The 21,792-nt window shown below is 35.4% G+C and overlaps 1 protein-coding gene across 1 annotated transcript in view; it reads right to left on the bottom strand.

Annotated features, from left to right (window-relative positions):
- The window catches only part of LOC120301001 (voltage-dependent calcium channel subunit alpha-2/delta-3), a 405,499-nt gene that overhangs the window by 268,297 nt on the left and 115,410 nt on the right, over positions 1-21,792 (bottom strand). Inside the window, exons 5-7 of the mRNA XM_039327628.1 lie at positions 4,379-4,510; positions 2,076-2,136; positions 1,562-1,712 (exon numbers count right to left, since the gene is read on the bottom strand). Coding sequence (XP_039183562.1) covers positions 1,562-1,712; positions 2,076-2,136; positions 4,379-4,510 — 344 coding nt within the window. The remainder of the gene's footprint in view (positions 1-1,561; positions 1,713-2,075; positions 2,137-4,378; positions 4,511-21,792) is intronic.

The following is a 21,792-nucleotide window of genomic DNA, read 5'->3' as shown; positions in this document are numbered from 1 at the left end:
GTCACACTTACTATAGTATCTCATAGTGACAAAGTTGCTGGTCTCAAATATTCACCTGTATAGGTAGTATAATGAGGACTATCTATATTTGAAGAGAGACAGAAAGTGCTCTGAAGAAATCAAATGAATTTCATACAGAAATGTCAAAATCAATTCCATTAAACCAAGATTTGTTTCCAAACCTACACCACACCTTTGTCTATAAGTTCCTATACAGATGTGCAAAAATGTCTTCTCTGCACTATTAAATAATCAAATTTTCACTATAGTTTTGCTTCTAATATTAATTTGGATATGCTGATAACCACTCTAAACTGTTTTTGATAAAGCCCCCAGAATGTTTTGGTTGGCAGCACTTTGTATTATTAAGGCATGTGTACCAAGATGCCAATGTAGCTGGGTTTAGGGGTAAACCAATCATGGTTTCTTAAATGAAGATTATATTTGAACTGATGTCTATCTACAACATGTAATTACTTTATGATTGAACATGAAAGATCTGGAACCAGTTTGCAAATGGATTTCAGTGATTGCCTATGATAGAAATTGGAATTGTTCGTCCACCTGAACTCACAGACAATTGATAGACTGTTGTTAGAACCAAAACAGGATGCAGTGGATTGAGAAATTTATTTCAGACATAACGTAATTTCCTAAATTGTGAACTTCCACTAATAAAAATATAATTATTAACTATGGATGAATAACGGCACTATAATGATATATATGACATAGATTTTAATGTTTCCTATCTGAGAAAATAGATGTGATCTACAGGTTTCTGAAAGCAAAGTTCCAGTAATTATAGAGTAGTAAGATTATACACATACATACATACATACATACATACATACATACATACATACATATAAATAACAGCTTATTATTTCTAAATAATTGGATTTTTAAGGTACCTCATAAAATAATATAATGTGCATAATCGATTTAAAATTGTAGAAGCATATTAAGAATGTTTCATTGTGGACCAAGAATTAAAACCTATTTTAATAAGAACTTCCAATCTAAACAAATAATTCAAAAAAGCATTATGAAAATATATGTTGCTTTTTAATTTTTTAGAATTTGTTTCACAGCAATCCAAAATACTGTGGCCATAAGATTATCCCTCATAAACAGAACTGAAGATTCCAGCCTTGGAGGATATTTGATGTTCAATTTGTCCTTTGACCTTCTCGGTCTCTGTGACCAAGAACTGATGGAAGTGGAACTGCACAAACTCAGGTGAGGATTCTCATAAATGATCTCCGGTTTCCTTGGTGAATTAAATTTGCTAACATACTTGTTTATTTATCTGTTAAGCTCCAGGCAAAGACATATTTATTCTTCCAACTTCGAAATATTTTGATATATAAATTGCATGCTGTATATTAAATCTGTGTGCTTTTCCGTTGCATTTTAATTATTGTTTTGGTGGAAACTATAAGCTACTCTGAGGATAAGGGTATTTTCAAGGATGTGCTTGTGTGTGTATAAAGAAACCCAGAACAACATCAATAATAAAAGAACAATTTAATAAGAAAGAAAATATAGAGATACTCACAGCAATTATATTAAAAAAGTCATCATCTCCAAGGGTATCCAAAATGGAAGATACTGTTTGTTTTGCAATAGTCAAGCGAAGTCCTTTCATACTGCCACTAACATCAACTAAAATGACAACATCTTTAGGAGAAGTGGCTGCCTGAATATACCTGGATGGCAGGAGAAGAGGAATAGGGAAGAATGTAAATTGAATTCATAAGGCATCCACATGCAGGGCCACTGCTAACCAATACAGAACCTTTGTGCAAATTAGGAAAAGGCACCTATGCAATGGAAGAAGGGAGGAGTCCATGTGAGCAACCTTTCTCCTGTTACAAGTCAGCTAGGCCTGTTTGTCAAGATGACTTGGGGTTCTCCCACCTTTCTTTTGCCCAGAAACACAAGTGTACTGACTCCCTGCCCTTTACTAGTTGTGGCATCCTGGTACAGGGCATAGCTTGAACAATCACACACAGTGGCCCTTTCTACCAGCTTAACTTTTCTGAAATTCATAAAAACCAATCATAACCTACCATTTTCTATTTCTGCAGTCAAACGCAATGACTCCATTTTCATCTGGCTCCCATTTAATTCCTGGAGGAGATAACAGTATTACACCATTAGAATTCCCAATGTATGTTTTCTTCCTTGAAACTGTTTTTTTTAAATTATTCACCCAATTGGCAAGCACATTCGAAAGTAAACCTCGTTGTCTTCAAGGATATTTAATCTTAGTCACCAGAGCTGTCTTTCCATCCTTCTCCAACAACTCTGATACTGATGTTTCCAAGATTACTTAAATCCTTCCAGGGCAAGAGAGAAATCACTCCTTTCATCACCCCCCACCCACCCATTTGTTGACAAATACATCTTTATTAGTTTCAGAACTAACACTATATACAGATTAAATCAAAAGCCAGAAAGCCTGCCTAGGACCTGGCATTTAGCCCCTAACATGTCTTTTTCCCAGACAGAGACCCAAGACTTCAAGCTGGTTCTAAAACTCTCTTCTGGATTTTAGCTTGGGACATTTAACCACCATCCCATACTGAAGCTCATGAAAAACTAAATATTTCACAGATAGCATTATAACATGTTAAAACTGTGTTATACTAATCATTCTAGAGCATGATGGAAAAATCAGTACAATCAAATCAAATCGATGCTTATTATCATGTCTGCTGGCAATAACCAATTTTGGTCAAAATGTTTTAAAACAAGAACAAATACATAACAGTTTTTAATGATGTTATGGCTTTACTCTCCATCAAGGAAGCTAGAAAATAACACAACACAATACATCAATTCATTTCTTATCAGTTGTTATAGTTATTCTACCATTGTGAAAAGTATGTCTTAAGCTAGATCAATATTGTTTAAAAGTGTAAGAAACATTATTTGTTGAAAAAATAATACAGTGGCAAGATATAAAATATTATTTAAAGACTATTTTATTCACATTTAAGCTTCAATAAGCACACAACTCCTAATAGACTATCGCTGTGTATATAAAGGTATTTTTTTGGGACAGTAATAATAAATACATACATTTAAAATGTTATATCATTTCATAAAATTCTATTCACAAACTATGTGCGAATTATTGTTTTGTGTGCTATTTCCTTTCTGATTTTTTATACTTAAATTTCTCTTTATTCTCATTGTATAGTTGATCACTGTATTTTTAATCAAAATTTAAAATAGGATAAGAATCAGAATATTTTTTTCTAGCTATGATACAAGCAGAATTCAATGCTTTACCCTAAGAAAGGTAGCCTAGGAGCATCAATCATATGAAATATTTTTATACTTGACTGGATCATATCCATTGCTAATAATTATTATTTATATAGTATTTGTATAGTATTTCAACATGCAGAGTATTGTATCTATTTATTTCATTTGTTCTCCTTAAATTATGAACAAGCCTATTTATACTATAGTAATGTATTAGTAATTGTGCTAAAATACAATGATTGTCCATGTTTTCAACTTAAAAGATTGAGTTCCCATTCCAAGAAATCTAGGTATTTACAGGACATACAGTATATTATTCTGAATTAAAGCAAAACAATCTTTTGCTAATATGTCCTAAATTTATGAAATTCCCTCCTTTGAAATTACTACTAGAAGCAGAAGGAGGTAAAAGTTACATTCAAGCTACTTATGGATAGATTTCTTCCACCCATATTACAATATTCTCAGGCTGTCAAAGCTTCCAGCAGAAATCAGCAGAAGGGGGAATCGGAGACTCATTTAACTAGTTAGCAAAATCATTATTTGGCAGCAGAGAAGAAATGGCCTGGTAACATTTAAGTTTATCATGTATGAAAACTAGGAAACAGTTAAGCCACTCTAAAATGCTCCCTTTAAAATATTATTTTTAGTTATGAGCTTTTATTGTCACAGCTGTGGAGTCAGCACTACTGCAGCCTTAAGTCATGTTTTCTAAACTCCTAAGCAAAATTAAAACTTCCTTTCTATTAAACATTCAAATACTGTAGCAGCAGGGGATCTGTCCTAAGGGTTTCAGCTGTTTCCACCAAGAAAAATAAGGAAGTTTGCTGCTTCAGACAAACTTGGTAGTAAAAGAAACAAAAAGTCAAAAAAGGGCCACTGAAAGACTGATATTAAAATTCCTTGAGTGGTTGAAGATGAGTTTGTTCACCCTTTTCCAAACAGAACTGATTTATTATAATGGTGAAATACTTCCTCCAATGCTGCCTATATTGCTCGTGCCATAAGGAGTTGACTAATGTTGCTCTTTTAGGAACAGCAAATAAAAACATGTAATAAAAGGAGGACAGAAAAGAAGCACAGGCATTTTTTGTCTTACCTGGATACTGCCTGAAAAATCCCTTTGCGCTTCCAAAGTATTGCCATATAAGGGAAGGGTCGTGGCCAAAGTTGTCAACAAACACTTTGTTCAATGATTCGGACCAGTAAACTCCATTCACAATTGCAGGATCTGAAAAAAGAAAAGAAAAAGAATCAGAAGTTCTAGTGTAAGTTAGTTCTGGACATTAGATGTTTTAAACCAGGATCTGAAAGCACTTTGTAAGGCATGTCATAGATTTCAAATGATACCAAAAAGCAAAAGAAGAATAGAATAGAATAGAATAGAATAGAATAGAATAGAATAGAATAGAATAGAATAGAATAATAACTTTATTGTCATTTTGAATGTACACTCATCGGCATATATTAAAATGAAATTTCATTGCATACAGCTCTCAAAAGGTCACCACTTCCAATATATACTATATAAATATGATAAAAATAAATAAATAAATAAATTATGCATATACCCACATATGTTATATGACACAGAGAAACAACACAGTCTAGTTCAAGAAAAACAAATCTGGCGAGTTAACCATAGGGAACAAAGCTATTACAGAATTGGGTAGTCCTGCTAGAAATACTTCGAAACCTCCTCCCTGAGGAAAGCAACAGAAACAGACCATAAAGTGGGTGTGTGGGGTCTCTAACAATGCTTTGAGCTCTAAGCACATAGCGCTTATAAGCAGCATCCTGAATACCAGGGAGCGAGCCTCCTATGATCTTCTTGGCAGTCCTTACCAATCTCTGTATGGACATTCTACCTGAGGCACTGCTGCCACCAAACCAGACAATGATGCAGTTTGTCAGATAGTCATCTTCAGAATGAATGCAATGAGTATTTCTTTTGAGGGACTTCTCTGAATCCATCTCTCCCTTCACCTTCTGGAAAGATTTTTAATCTTATGGTTTTTAATACTGCCTTCCCATTTTTGTCATTCTACTCAGGCTTTTATTGAGACCATTTCTTTACTGGTGGTTTATTGCCTTGACATTGTTGGTGATATGAAGACTCTTCATTCAGCAATGACTGAATGATGCCACTAAACTGCTTATGTGAAAATGCTCTGAAATTACTATTGTGAATTATACGTACAGTATTTTGATTTTCTTGTAAACCATTCAGAGATTTTTACTGCAATGAAGAAATATAACTTTATTGGGAGGAGAGTTAACTTATTATTTCTATTTTATTAGTTGCTAACTCCATCAGTAAAAGGAATTTTATCCTGGATTCCACTGGAAGCAAATTTCAGTATTACTTTCCACTGAAATTCATGAACGGATGAATACTAACAGAAATGTCTTTTCCTTAAAATAATCAATAATGACTGAGGATTACAATGGAACTGGAGTTACTTCACTAAAAGAATGAGCAGGCTAGAGCATTTCTTTTTTTCCTTTTCTGAAAAACATCCTGCACACTTATTGAGGTAAGAGCGTATTTTCGACCACACAGTGCCTAGAATGTCTTTGTGACAATACCATCTTGACCTAAATCCCATAACATTGACATTTCAGGACCTTGTAATTTTCATTACCAGCTCATTAATTCTAGCCCTATCTTCTCAAACAAATATATGAAAGAGGCCTCAGATGCATCAAATTCTGGTTGCCCATGGAGTTACAAAACTCTTACAACCCTACATTGGCACAATTGATCAAATGGCAATTTTATCTATCCATGTTATAAGCACAGAAGAAACCTGATTCTCCTCTGTATCAGAGGTAATCTTTAATATTAAGGAGCAGAGAAAGGTGGCCTGCCCCATCATTTGATGCAGTAGCTTCATTGACCTGTAAACTAATGGCTGATTTCAAATTATGTAAGTTTAGTGAGATAATTTTAATGAAGTGCAAAGAGGTGAATTGTTTTGTGTGAGAACATTCACCAGGGAAACATTGAGGGTGGGAGACACAAGGAAATGTCTCAGGTGCCTACCTTTGAACTAAACTTTCATCTAAATATTTATATTTACAAGCACGTGTTGCACATAAAGACTATAAGGACATATTTCTCTTGGAGAGAAATGCCTTCATAAATAAGAGAGGACATGAAAAATTGAAGCTGCCAATACTTGGGACATCAAGGCAGAATCATACATGCATCCCAACCATAGTTCTGATGTCTCCATACATTTCTAATATGGTTAACAGGATATGTATCATTAATTCAGAAGGAAAAAGAAAAAAAAACTACTGATGTTTACTGTCTGAGGCATAACTGCCAAATTTCTAATCTTATGCACAAATGACACTTTTATATACACAGTTCATGTATCTATCTTCCCACATATGTTCTACCAGCACTGGAAGCAGATATTTGATATATCAACAACAATTCCAGATGTTCTACAGTTAGGAGCTAATCTTTCTGCTCTTCATTTCAGAGTAGTTAAAATCCCGTGCCAAAAACTGAACAGTATGGCACTGTTCTGGTTGATGCAAAGGCCAGGAAGAGCTACTGTGACCACTGGTCTCCTGCCAAATAAAACATGGAGAAAGACAAGTTCCAAACCTCTACATGCTGAGAATTGTTGTATATTTTCCTTCATCCTTCTGTTAGAAAATATGTGCAAACTCACAAAATGAATCCCCAACACACGGTTTTATCTCCCCAACCTCTCATAAGTTATCAAATATAAATAGGCAAGGGCTTTTAAAAATATTATCACTGACACATGGAAGAGCTATTCAACTATCTACAGTTTTAGCTCTCTGCCTCCATTCGTCTGTAGCCATCACAATAAAGAAAACTTCAGCCGGACATAATTTTGACTTTTATGACCTTAGTTTAACAGGCCCAACTTGACTTAATATAACCATGCCAAATTCAAATCCAAACCATGCCAAATTCGTACACAGAAGATCCACCTTCACACTGAATATGGGCAATGTCTATGTCCCTTGACAACCTTAAGACTTATGATATGCCTTCCCTTTTCATGGATCCTGAATGCCTCCAGATATTTAATAATGCTTAATGTTAATATTTTATGATTTAGAATATGGAGTGAATTTCAACTGTGTTGTGAATTTAATGATGACTGATTAACAAATCATGTTTAGTTATATTGTGTTGTGCTTATATAGCAAAATCTCCTTGCTATAAAATCCCTCAAAGAAATATTGAAGAATATGTTTAAGGATTTGATTGTCCTTGCTATAATCTTCTATTAACTACTTTTGAAAAAGTTATCTTTATTTTGTAAAGTGAAAATATAAATTATTAGAAAAGGGGCAAGCATGAAAAAGAAAAACTATCCTTATCCTTCCATTTGTTATATTCCAGACTCATTAACTTGAGCTTCTCTAGTTGTTCTTAAAAGTGATCAGGAAATACATTTTCCACAGAGGTCTACCAACAACAACCTTTCAAATAAATAAGGTGACAAACTGCCCTCCTTTAGGGAGGACAGTCCACCTTTTGTGAGTTTTGTCCTCCCTCGAAAAGTGTCCTCCTACATGTCCTCCTTTTCGATATTTGAAGACTAATCTGCAGGGCTCTTTTTTCTCATAGAATGCTCAGAACGGCATTCTGGCACCTTTTTTTGATTGTTTTTTTTCAACTTTTGCATGAGCTGTGCTACTCCCCCTATTGGCTTTCAAAAGCCAATAGAAATTGCTGCTGAGCGCGCCAAAACACCTGGCCAGCAAACTTTGCACATGTAAGTTGTCTGCAGCTAAGGCGAATTGGCAGGAACTTTGCACCCCTCCCTGCTACCCAACTACACCATCTTCTAGTTAGTCCCAAAGATACCTGGAGGAGACTGGAGCAGTGAGGCCATGGTAACTTTCTCTTGATCTTTGGCCCTGCTAGGGCAATAATGGCTGCCGGCGCAAGAAGCAGGGGCGGCGGGGCTGCTGTGGGTGGGGGGGTGAGGGGCAGCGGTGGCTGGCTGCCCGCCGTGCTGTGGGAGCCGCGGGGCCTGCTCTACACGGGGTTGAGCAGGGTGGGCGGTGGTGCTGGCAGGGTGGTTGCAGGTGAGGTGTGTTGACAGCAGGCTGCCCCCCGGGGCCGGAACCAGCACAGCTGGTGCTTTGGGAGCTGCGGGACCCGCTCTACACAGCGGGGCAGCTGTGCTGGCGAAGCGGCTGCGGGCGAGGGTGCGGCATGTGAGCATAATTACAATATAAAATGTTATTGTTACAAATGTTTTTATTATGCATTTATCATATTATAGTGTATTCCGTATTATTGTTGCAATGAATAAAATGTTTCTTTTATTTACGATATTTTTTTCTTCAATTTATTTGTGCCCTCCTTTTCATTGTAAAAAAGTTGGTCACCTTAAAATAAAATTAGATTTTTTTCTATCTTTTTGGTAAGGCACATGTTACAATCTACAATTTGTTTCACTGCTATGTCTGTTGCTGTACTATTAATATTTAATGAAACAGGACTTGTGGACAAGCAGGTACACTGTCAGGAATCTGAAATATAATTCCCAAAGAATAGTTCAAAGGCATGTAGCAATTAAATATCTGTCATAAATATTATTGGCTCTCAGAAGCAGAGGTAAAAGAAATGTTGCAGATGTTGAACTTAGCCTGAAATAAAACAATTGAGGAATGTTCAGAATGAAAATACTTTTCAACTTATGTTCAATGTAGGGCAGAAATCACATACCTGCAACTTTACAAAATTACAAAAGGCAGTGTGTGAAAACAAAATAATGTAAATAATGCAGTCTCAGTTCAGGTAAGTTTGATGTGCACAAACTTTATTTTGTCTATCTAAGTACAGTCCTTTCTAATTATGGGAAATAGTTTCATTTTATTCTACATTTTTCAAGCTTTACTCGGAGTATTCTAGGATCTACGCTTTAAAAAAAAATTGATCAATGGCAGTTTCACTAAACTTCCTCAGAAAAAAGAAGAGACGTTGATAAAGGAACTAGAAACTAAGCCCTATCATAAGAAACTAAAAGAAAAAGGAATGTTTCTTTGTAATTAGAAGACCAAGAGGGTATAAGATATACTGTAACTTCTCAGTCATGTGAAAGGATTTATGTAGAAAAAGTCGAACTTCTTTTTTTTCTTCTTTTCAATACTCATTGTTCCAAAGTACAGGCTATGGGTAGAGAGATTCCGACTGAATATTAGAAATGATTTCTTAACAGTAAAAGAAGTGTGATAATGGCACTAACTGCTCAGAGAATTTATGGCTTCCCTTTCTAAAGGATATATTTAAATAGATGCTGTCAGGAATATTTTAATTCGAATTTTTGTAGGAAGCAGGGAGTTGCAGTTTATGGCCTAAACATTTTTCACCCTCTTATCTCTTCTCATAGCTCCTCAGTATCTTTTTCATATACGTGAGCATATGGAATCTGTTCCTTACACAACTTATACTTTAATTGAATTTTCCTCAGGTCAAATCTTTCCAGCACACTTTTTCCCTTAATTTTTCTAAGTTTAAGCTTAATATTTTCCACCAATAAGGTGTGGCCTTTTCTACAGTCTGCATCTGAACTGCACTTCTCTAGCTCCTGTTCATTATTATATGATTTATTTAGTTGTATTGTTCCCCATCTGGAGAGTTCTACATTAATGTCAAAATGGTCATGGAAGAAAAAAAATGATGTAACAAGGGTGAGCATTCTCCCAAAACTCACAAGGAATGTTTTTTTTTTCTCTCCTTATTTTTATTTAGGAGCCATTATGATGTAATTTTGTGCCCTTGTGGTCCTTAGCTGCCAAAACAAACGTGTTAAACAACAACATAAAAACATTTACTAGTACTGACATGTTCTACTATATTCAGTTATATTATTCTATGAATATTCTGTTGCATTCTATATATACTCTATTTCAGTTATTACTAAAAGCAATAAGAAATCAACTTCGGGGACATTATCAGTTAGGATTAAATATCAAGTTATTTAAAAAAATAGAAAGTTTATAAAATAATTGATCGGACTAGGGTTAAAATATATATGTGATGGGCGTTTTGATGGAGAGATTACATCATGTCATCTGACCATACCTGACCCATCGCAAGACCCTCACTTGACACACCCACACTGAAACCCTTATAAACAGAAGAACGCTGACACTGACATCCCCTAAACTCCGCTAAAGATGTTACCTAGCCTGGTAATGAAATGTTTGTAAACCAAACTGCAAGCTCAGAGAACGAACCTTCACCCTCATCCTATACCCAAGCTACAGATATTTGCCACTATTGCAAACTGAACAATTTTAAATAATTCTAATTTTTAATAATTTAATTATTATTATTAAAAAACTAGAGAAGCTAGTTACATAGCTTATACTTGTCAGCAGGGAGGTAGGAATCATCTTTTATATATCTTTTCTATCTTTGTATTTCTTTTCTTCTTCATATTTTTTGTAGTTTGTTTTCATTTGTAATGTTAATACTTTGTAAAATTATTACAAAACTAATACTGATACAAAGTAATAGCAGCTTGAGAATTGGGTGTGGTAGTTAAGGGCAACAGGCTACAATTTGGGAGACTATAATTTTAGTCCTGTTTTAAACAGGAAGCCAACTGGATAACTTTTGGGCAGTCACTTCTTCTCAGTCCTAGGAAAAAAGTTGTGGCCAACCACCTCTAAAATGTTTACCAACTGCAGGGACTCATTCAGACAGCCTCTAGCCAGCAAGACTGACTTCAAAAAAACCCATTGAATCCCACTATCACCTTAGATATAGTTGGCAGTACATGACAATTCTATTTCCATCATAAGAAAAGATGGCAATATGTGCCATTAGGCTAAAATTACCAAAATAAGTCTATTCTTTGAGAAGGAAAAATCTAGGCCACAGTGAAACAAAATGGGTCTAAGTAAAATAGTATCTAAAAAAAGTGTATGATGTGATATAGGGCTCCCATTTTATTAATGGGCTCTACATGATTCCCAGTTGATATTTCTCTGCTTGAAAATTGATCCAGTTTATTCCTTCATAATAAACTACTATTAAATGTACTGGCAGAAATGAAATACTTCAGTACAGGTAATACTTTTAAAAAAGTGAAAGGACAAAACTGTAAACAGCAAGCAATCTAAATAGCAAACAATCAATGTGCCACTAAATGAAATTTTTAGTATTTTGCAGATAAAGGCAAGTGTACAGTGGTGGACTGCTCTCCCCTCCCCTTTCCAAACTGTCTATCCAATATGTGAATTTTCAGTAGCCTGAAGGATCATTAGGAAAGGAAACAGTATGTTTGTATGCATGTACACATTCATAATGCAATGGCATGTTGTGTTCCAGACTATTCATTAGATTGACATACTTTTCATTTTGCCTGAAATAGTCATGAAAACCTATCCAGTCATGTCTCCCTTTTTGCCATTATTTTTCTAAGCTTCTTCTGCATACAAAATCCCAAACATATTTTATTTGACTTCTGAAAATCTGCCTGTGAGATTTGCCTTTATCAGGCCAATCTTAATGTATCTTGTGAAACTTGTAAGCATTTGAACACAAAAATAAAATATATACAAAATATATACTCCACTGAATTCAGGGTACAGAATGCAGTTTTAAGAAAACGAAGCTGGACAGAAAATAACTCTTTATTACAATCACCACTCAAGGCTATCGTTTCTCCTGACAATAATAAAACTAATTATAAGAAGACATGCAGTTGTGGTATCTAAGTTCTATTGCTCTATTGCTCTTTATAAATAACCAACTTTATTCTTTATTTCTTTTTATTTATAGAATCTTGCTGAATAAGTCCTGATTACAAAAATATAACTTTATATTTATATAAGCTTGTTGATAAATACTACTGACTGCTAGTGAAATAAAGAGAGGAGTAAAGATGTTATCCATCAAATCTTGATTAATTATTTTTCTGGGATGAGTTGACAAAAATTCCAGATGTTTAGATAATCCAGAATGAATTGTAGAAATATTTAAAACTTGTGCTATTAATTCCTGTTAATGCATATAGCTGAATAAATTTTAATACATCAAAATAAAACCATATGCATTATTGTCACATTTGCTGGATGTATACATCAGACTCATTTTGATGAAGCATGTCTTGGTAAGAGGGTGCCAATTTACCCAAAGCCATATAACACATTTGAGTATGGATAATAACTAATTCTTTTCTATATTAACTGTTAAAATTTTCTAATTTTGATAGTTTAATGCAACCCTACCTTCCAGAGATTTAAACCTATGTTTAACACACGTGCCCTCTGAAAGGACTAAGATATATTAGCAGATTTCAAGATTAATAACCAAAAGACAAAGATGTTAACAAAAAATATAAAACCAGAAGTTCAAATAGAATTAAAGGAGAAAACTGATTTTAAGAGTTAGGAAAAAAGTTAAATATTTGACTATTACTATGACAAATATGAATGGGATATAATTGTTTCAAAATAATAATGATAAGACATGGATTGAAATTAAAAAAGACGTGAAGATGGGGAAAATTAAAATTGTCACTGTGATAATTTTTGTAATAAAAAATAATGTTTTGCCAAGAATGATCTTTTTGTTTCAGACAATAGATATTCTAACAATGAATATACCATTTAAAAAAGGCAAAAACATACAATTTGCAATTCTGTGAAAATCAAATGACACCCATATTCCAAAAGAACAAAATAAAAAAAAGAAGCCATACTCTAAAAAAACAATGCAAGAGCTGCAAAACTTTTTACCACAATATAAACAAAAGTTATACTTTTTACACCACCAAAAGGATGCAGGCCTGGCATCACTAGTCCCAAAAGACACCCCCAAAACATTTAATGAAGATGTTATTTGCCATAATATATATAGATTGGTAGCCCAACAGATGTCTTTGTGGCAGCTATTGTATTTTGTGACTTTTGTTCCAGTTGTTGAGTCTTTCAAATGTCATCCCTATAAATCTCAGAATGTTGTAAAATTATGTTTATAAATCGTAATATACCAAGTCATCCTACTTTAGGTTTAAAGGGCAACTCGACATTTCTTTATTTACCATGAAAGCTATGCTCATGATACAGAAACTTTTCACATCCTCAGTCAGTATGATAAAGATGGCCTTCTTAAATGTGCACTTTTTCCTACAGCAGGAATAGAGTGAACTCTTTCACCGAAGTGAATTATGAAAATGTGAGGGATTCACTATTCATTCTGGACTTCTAAATACTTGTAATGTTGTGCGTGTGTATCTTTGTGTTTCTTATATATATCAAAGACCAAAACAAAGCACAGGGATGATGATGATGATGATGATGATGATGATGATGATGATTATGGATCATCGCACAGTCAGCCAGATGTTCAGACTAGATTTGGCATTTTGTCTACCTATCGAGTCCTTACCCAGGACCTGGGATAGGCAGATGTGGATGTTTGATAGTATTACAGGTATCGTCACAGGATGGAAGCAGTTCCTAGTAAGACCGCCTTTTGCAATTGACTAATAGTGAATTTGTCAATGCCAATGGTGTTCAAGTGGTGCGCCAGTTGTTTTGGGATTGCACCCAAGGAGCCTATTACTATTGGTACTACCCTTGCTTGCTTTTGCCACAGTCTTTCTATTTCTATTTGTAGGTCTTTGTATTTTGTTATCTTCTCCAGTTCTTTCTCGTCTATTCTGCTTTCTCCAGGCACTGCCACGTCCACTATCCAGACTTTTTTGTCTTTCTTATCGACAATTGTTAAGTCTGGGGTGTTATGTTGCAGGTGCTTGTCTGTTTGAATTCTGAAGTCCCAGAGTGGTTTAATTTTATCATCTTCTATGACTTTCTCTATTTTATGATCCCATCAGTTTTTGCTTACAGGCAAATGATATTTTTTGCAGATCTTCCAATGCACCATTATTGCTACTTTGTCATGCCGCTGCAGTAGTCAGTCTGTGCAATCTTTTTGCAACAGCTTACCAGGTGGTCCACTGTTTCTTCAGCTTCTTTGCATAGGCGGCACTTACTGTCTGTTGCTATCTTCTCAATTTTGACTTTATATGCATTTGTCCTTAAGGCTTGGTCTTGTGCAGCCAGAATTAGTCTCTCGGTCTCTTTCTTCAATTTTCCTGCTCTTAGCCATTGCCAGGTCTTGTTATTATCTGCTTTCTCAGCTATTTTTTTAATGTATTGGCCATGTAGTGCTTTGTCTTCCCATGCCTCTATTCTGTTCTTCATTTGGTCTTTCTTGTAGGCCAGTTTGGTCTCTCTAGTAGTCAGTAAGCCTTCCTGATATACTAATTTCAGTGCATCTTCATCATTGTTCTTCAGATATTCTTACAAAGCCATTTTTTCTTCTTCAACCATCTGATATACTTGTAGCATTCCACGGCCACCTATTTGCCTTGGTCGATAAAGTCTGTCAATGTCACTGCGTGGATGAAGGGCATGATTCATTGTCATTATTTTTCTGGTCTTCCTATCCATTGCTTTTAGTTCTGCTTGAGTCCACTATTCCAGCTGTTTACCTAATGACTGGAATTGCCCATGTGTTGATTGCCTTTATGGTATTTCTTCCATTGAGTTTGGACTTTAAGATCTTCTTCACTCTCTTGATGTATTCACCTCTAATCTTTTTCTTGACTTCAGTGTGCTTGATGTTGTCAGCTTGAAGGATACCCAAGTATTTGTAGTACTCTTCCTCATCCAGACTCTTAATGTTATTTTCGTGGGGCATCTTGATTCCTTCAGTTTTCATTATTTTTCCTTGTTTGATAGTAAGTGTGGCACATTTGTCCAAGCCAAACTCCATTACAATATCTTGGCTATATATACGGACAGTGTTGAGCAGCGATTCTATTTCAGATGATGTTTTTCCATACAGCTTCAGATCATCCATATAAAGGAGGTGGGATAGTCTGGCAGATGTTTTTGATGTTTGATAGCCATGTCCTGAGTTATTCAGTATTGTTGACAGAGGAAACAGTGCAATAACAAATAGTAATGGTGATAATGAATCTCCTTGAAATATTCCTCTCTTGATATTAACCTCTCCCAGCCTCTCACCATTGATCTGCAACTGTGTCTTCCATTGTGCCATCGATCTTTGCACAAATTTTCTGATGTTTCTACTGACTCCTGTTATTTCTAGGCACTTGATTATCCAATCATGTGGCAGAGAGTCAAATGCCTTTTTGTAGTCAATCCATGCCACATTCAGGTTGGTCTTCCTTCTCTTGCAGTTTTCCAAGATCATTTTGTCTATTAGGAGTTGATCTTTTGTTCCTCTGCTATTGGGGCGGTTTCCTTTCTGCTCAGGTGGAAAGAGATTGTTTTCAACTAGATGCTGTTGTACTGCATCAGCTACCACACCAGTTAGTAATTTGAAAGTTGTTGGTAAGCAGGTAATTGGCCTGTAGTTACCTGGTGTTGCCCCTTTTGCTGGATTTTTCATTATTAGGTAGGTTTTCCCAGTTGTTAGCCACTTTTCAATTTCTCCTCCTTGTAGTATATTGTTGAACTGCTTGGCAATGAGTGGGTGTATAACAGTTAGATGTTTCAACCAAAACTCATGCAGTTCATCTTCACCTGGTGCTGACCAATTTTTGATTTTCCTTGTTCTTTTTTCTACCATTTTTGTTGTTATTACTAGTTCTTTCATTTCAACTTCTGTTTTATTTGCATCCACCTCTTTTAACCAAGCCGCATCCTTGTTGTATTTCTTTGGGGTATCCCATATCTGCTTCCAGAACTGTACTGTTTCTTCCTTGTCAGGTACTGACTGATTCCTTGCAGTTTCTCCATTGATGGATTGGTAGAAACATTTCTGATTCGATTGAAATTGGAGGTTCTGCCTCTAGTTTGCAATTCAAGCTTCATATCTACTGATTTTCCTCGCTATAGCTGTTATTTGTTGCTTTATTATTTCCAGTGCTTCCTTGATCTTCCTTGTTTCTAAGTGGTATTTCTTGATTAGGTATTCTTTGGTCTTCTTGTTCTTCAGCTTCTTTTCTTTCATCTGTTCTAGCTTGCTTGCATGTGATCTTAACGTGCTGATCTTATTTTCTAGTCTAACCTTCCATTTTTGTGGTGCACTGTTTGTTTGTTTTTCTTCTTTGTTGATTTTGCATCCCAGGTATTCAGTTATAATTGCAGCTGTGCTGTACATTAGTTGGTTTGTTTCTTGCAGTGAATTGGTGCTTATACTTGATATTGCAGTATTTGCATCTTTTAATGTTTATGCTAGCTGTTTCTTTGGAACAAGCTTCAATGCAGGCAGCCTTATTCTGTTGTTTTTGTGCTGTTCTAGATGCTCAGTTATTGTTTGTTTCAATTCTTTTATTTCTTTAGTTAGAGGGTTTTGTTCTTCCTGAGGTAGAGGTGCCTGGTTTCCAAATGAGAACAGTTGTATATCTCTGCTAGATTCCTTCACTGCCAACTCCCCCTGGTTTGCCTCTACATTCTGAATTACTTATGGTAAGGCTTTGATTTCTTTGCCCTGGGTAAACCTTTGCAGTTCGTCCAATTCTGTTTCTGTAAATACTTTATTTCGTATTATAAATCGGCGTTGATCTGCTAGTCTCTGTTCTGTTATTTCTGATTCTGGATGTTGTTCTTTCCAGAACTGGTGCATTCATTTTAGATATCCTCTTCTTGTTGGACTTGATTTGTAGTAACAGATCATTATTTCTTTGTTTTCAATCACTGTGTATCTGCGACGGGTAGACACCTTTTCTTCCAGTAGTTCTGCAGCTGCTGGCCCTGGTTGCTCAGCCAACAGTTTTGAGTCCTGTAACCCATTTTTCACCAGATATCCAGGAACTCCAATATCTAGCATGGACCTTATTAACCCAGGCAACATCCGAGCCGGTATGGCATTCTGAAATTTTTGTCTCACCATATTTTTTATGGGAGAGACACTCTTTGTCTGACTCCGCTGATGAGACCTGTCCAGTATGGTTGAACCTCTGGCATAGCTCTCATCTTCCTCAGAGTACACAAGCTCCACAACCACGTCAAGGTAGTGCCTCACTGGGGGATTATTATTATTATTACTATTATTACTATTATCATTTAGTGTTAGAAGGGACCTTGGAGGTCTTCTAGTCCAACCCCCTGCTCAGGCAGGAAACCCTATACAATTTATTTATCTCAAACCTCATACACAAGTGAAAAAGTTCATGCACAACTAGATTTTACAAAGCAAGGCCTTAGGTTTTTTTCCCCTTGTGGCATCAGATGGCTGAACAGCTAATTACCATAATATTGTCTTATGTCTAAGGATATTTATCCATGTAGTATGATTGTATCACCATCATTCTTCTCATCTTCTCTACTACCTTCTCCTTTTGGTATCTTATGATTATACTACTTCATTATATGTAGACTGAGAGCTTATACACCAGACAAAAATTCCTTGTGTATCCAATCACACTTGACCAATAAAGTATTCTGTTCTGTTCTGTTGTAGTCTAGTCTAGTCTATTCTATTTTTCTATATAAAATTATATATGTGAGTTGGATGCATTTCAAAGGACTGGAGATTTGTTGGTAAAGGAATTCTGCCTGATAGGGTCCAAGAGATGAGCCTTTCTACCATGGCTCCCAGCCTCTGGACTTTGTGCTCCTCAAGGTGAGATCTTGGCCTTTCAGAGGTTTGTAAGATGTTATAAGCTGTGTAGAGTCGGATCATGGCAAATGATCAATGGATGGCAAATAAAATACAGTGGTACCTTGGTAATCATCATTAATTAGTTCAGGAGGCACAATGAATCCAAACATTTTTTTTCCATAAGGAATAATAAAATAAGTCACAAGGCAGCCAACACCAACAAGTTTAAGCTTGTGCATTGAGTACCAAATAAATGATGAGTACTGGAACAAAATTTTCACATCAAAGTGAGTTTGAGTTCAAAGCAGTTAAGTACCAAGATACCACTGTAAATAAAAAAAAATGTTCTAACTTCTGGTGAGAGATTTTTGTGTATGGATTTTCTATGTTACTGTATTTTCAGTTTATGTTATTCTGCTTTTGTAAGTTGTCTGGGAAATGTCAGTTTGTATTAGTATGCATAAATACAAATATATTAAATTTCCATGTCATGGATCATTGCCATTGTGAAGAGATTTGTGCATCCTAATGATGCTATGAGAGTAGTCACCCACATGAGTCATCCATGCCAAACAAGTCAACTATACGACAGCTAACTAAATATTGTCCCTGAAAAAATGAAAATATTCACTGAAGAAAACCAAGTGGACATTCACAACCAGGACAATGTCAACATGATACTAGAATATGAACTTCCAAGATGGAAGGTATCCAATAGTTACTGGCAAAGAGCAGTGAGCAAATTTAAGTAAAACTGTTGTTCATTATGTATTTGGAATAAAGACAAAGGACATCTGATTACTGATGAATGAATGTCAGAATCAAGTACCAAGGTGAACATCAGACTGTTCCCAAATAGCCAAGACTGGAAAGAATTAGTCCAAGGAAGAAGAATTTGAATGTTCTAATTAGCAGTCTTTATAGCATGGAGTGTAAAGTTGTAAAACAAGAAACAATGGTTATTTCCAAGTAAGACATCTATGTATAAACAATCAAGTTGGCAAAACTCTTCTCTGTTTTTTCACATTCTTTCTATATAAAAGAAATGGCAATTTCCACCTGATCATTTATCAAAGAACAAAAGTCAAAACTGAACGCTGACATTCTGGAAATCAACCAACTGAAAAAGACTGGAATGGGTCAGTTCACACTAGAGGAGCATCAGATCTTCTTTTGCACAAAAGAAATAGCACAGACATTATTAACAAAAGGTCTTGGATATAATCCTTCAACTGGATTTTTTATTTAAAAAAATGCTTGGATAGCATAAACATCAGAATGGTGTTAATTTTAATCCTAGTCAATCAAAAAAAATGTTACAGAGATCTGTAGGTTCCAACAAGTCTATGCTCCAAACAGCAATTCACAACAGCTTATCCAAATAACAACAAAAGGCTATTATACTAATTATAGGTGATTGGAATGCTACAGTTAGAAGTAAAATAGCATTCTAGAATAATGAGAAAAAATTATCTTAGTGAAAGAAACAAACGAGGTAACAGACCAAAGAGTCCTGACAAGACAATGCAATACCTGTAGTTAAATGAAAAGACAAGGCCATCATCATAAAGACTGCAGTGAAATTTAAATGGCTATCTATTCTGAAAGTAGAGATGAAAAAGCTCTATTCAGTCAGAAAAAAACAAGGTTTGGTGTTCTCTAAGGCTCAGATCATGAATTTCTTTTTTAAAAAAATACAATTTAAACTAAAACAGTCCCAACAATAACCACATGATAATGCAATTATAGTAAAGAACAAATTTAAAGGATTAGATCTGATAAATGGAGTACCTGAAGAACTTTGGATTGAAATTCCAGTTGTCAATAATGATGGAGCAAATAAAATGTCCTGAAATGCAAAAAAGCAAAAGGCAAACAGAAAAGCAACACAAACAAGATGGTTTGCATTCACATGTTAAAAGAGTTAAAGAAAAGTGGAATGCAAAAGGCAATGTAGGCAGAGGAAGATTTAGCCAACTAAATGCTAAGACAAGCAAGAACAGATAATAATATATCTAAATAAGCAATGCAAACAAATTAACGATAACAACCTGATAAGAATGACAAAACATTTAAGAAAATTTACTGAAATTAAAGGAAACTTTTACTCAAAAAAGGGCATGATTTACTTAAAAATGCTCAAACTACCAAAAAATTGACTTATAGTACTCAAAGATTTTGCAGTTCAGCATCCAACAATATATACAATTTCATATAACTTCATCTAAAGTTATAAATAGTAGCCACCATGGGTTTGTTAAAAACAGATCATGCCAAACCAATCTTATTTCATTCTGCAATAAAGTGACTAAACTAGTAGACCTGTGAAATGCTGTGGACGTATTATACTTAGATTTCAGTAAGGCATTTGATAAAGTAGACCACAACCTACTCCTTGGTAAGATAGAAAAAGATGGAATAGATAACACCATCACCAGGTGGATCTGTAGCTGGCTGGCAAACCGTACTCAATGACAGTCCTCAATGGCACTACATCCAAATGGAAAGAAGTAAGCAGTGGGGTACCACAAAGTTCCATCTTAGGCCCAGTACTCTTCAATATCTTCATCAATGACTTAGATAAGGGAATTGAAGGGGAACATCAAATTTGCAGATGACACCAAACTGGCAAGAGTAGCCAACACCCCAGAAGATAAACTCAGGATCCAAAAAGATTTTGACAAACTTGAGCAATGGGTCCTATCCAACAAAATGAATTTCAATGTGGAGAAAAGTTTTACATTTAGGCAGGAAAAATCAAAGGTACAAATATAGATTGGGCGAGACCTGGCTGAGAGAAGGACCTTGGAGTCCTAGTGGACGATCACTTGACTATGAGCCAGCAGTGTGCAGCAGCAGCCAAAAAAGCTAATACAATCCTGGGTTGTATAAACAGAAGCATAGAATCAAGATCACATGAAGTATTAGTACCGCTTTATAAAACCCTAGTAAGACCATACCTGGAATACTGCAGCCAGTTTTGGTCACCATATCACAAAAAAGATGTTGAGAGTATGGAAAAAATTTAGAGAAGACCAACTAAGATGATCAAAGGCCTGGAGACTAAAACATATGAAGAATAGCTACAGGACTTGGATTTGGTTAGTCTAAAGAAAAGAAGAAATAGGGGAAACATGATAGCAGTATTCCAGTATTTGAGGGGCTGCCACCAAGAAGAGGGGGTCACGTTATTCACCAAAGCACAAGAAGGCAGGATAAGAAAGAATGATTGGAAACTGATCAAAGATAGAAGCAACCTGGAATTAAGGTTTTTAAGAAGAGGCTAGACAGTCACTTGTCTGAGATGGTATAGGTTCTCCTGCTTGAGCAGGGGGCTGGACTAGAAGACTTCCAAGGTCCCTTCTAGCTATATTCTATTCTATTCAAGATGTATGTGCTGGATTTAGAACTAGCAAAGATACCCCAAATCACATTGTTAATATCCAATGGGTAATTAAAAAAATAAGGTAATTTAAAAATGTCTACTTCTGCTTTGTTGATTATTCAAATGCCTTTCACTGTACAGACCAACTGAATCATTGGAAAGGGCTAAACCACAGCAGCAGCAACCAAATGTCTTTGAAGTGTGGCACTGTAGAAAATGGTTGAGAATACCTTGGGCGGCAAAAAGGACCATTTATCCATTGTTATATGAAGTAAAACCAAACTGCACATGGTTAGTAGTACTGATAAGCAAGCTAGAGTTTAACATTCTGGACATATCAGATGAAAGAAAAACATCACTGGGGAAAAAAATCAATACTTTAAAAAATTAAATTAACTGAAGAGCTGAAAAAAAGATAAGGTGACTAAATAATATGAGCAATGACACAAGCAAGAGCTCAAAGAAACTGTTATTGACAGACTATCCTGATGAAATACTGCCTATTCAATTATGAGAATAAGAAGCA

The sequence above is a fragment of the Crotalus tigris genome, unplaced genomic scaffold (assembly GCF_016545835.1).
Source record: "Crotalus tigris isolate CLP2741 ecotype Arizona unplaced genomic scaffold, ASM1654583v1 scf7180000024362.2655971311:6658466, whole genome shotgun sequence".
Lineage (NCBI taxonomy): Eukaryota > Metazoa > Chordata > Lepidosauria > Squamata > Viperidae > Crotalus > Crotalus tigris.
This window is presented reverse-complemented; position numbering and strand designations above follow the sequence as displayed.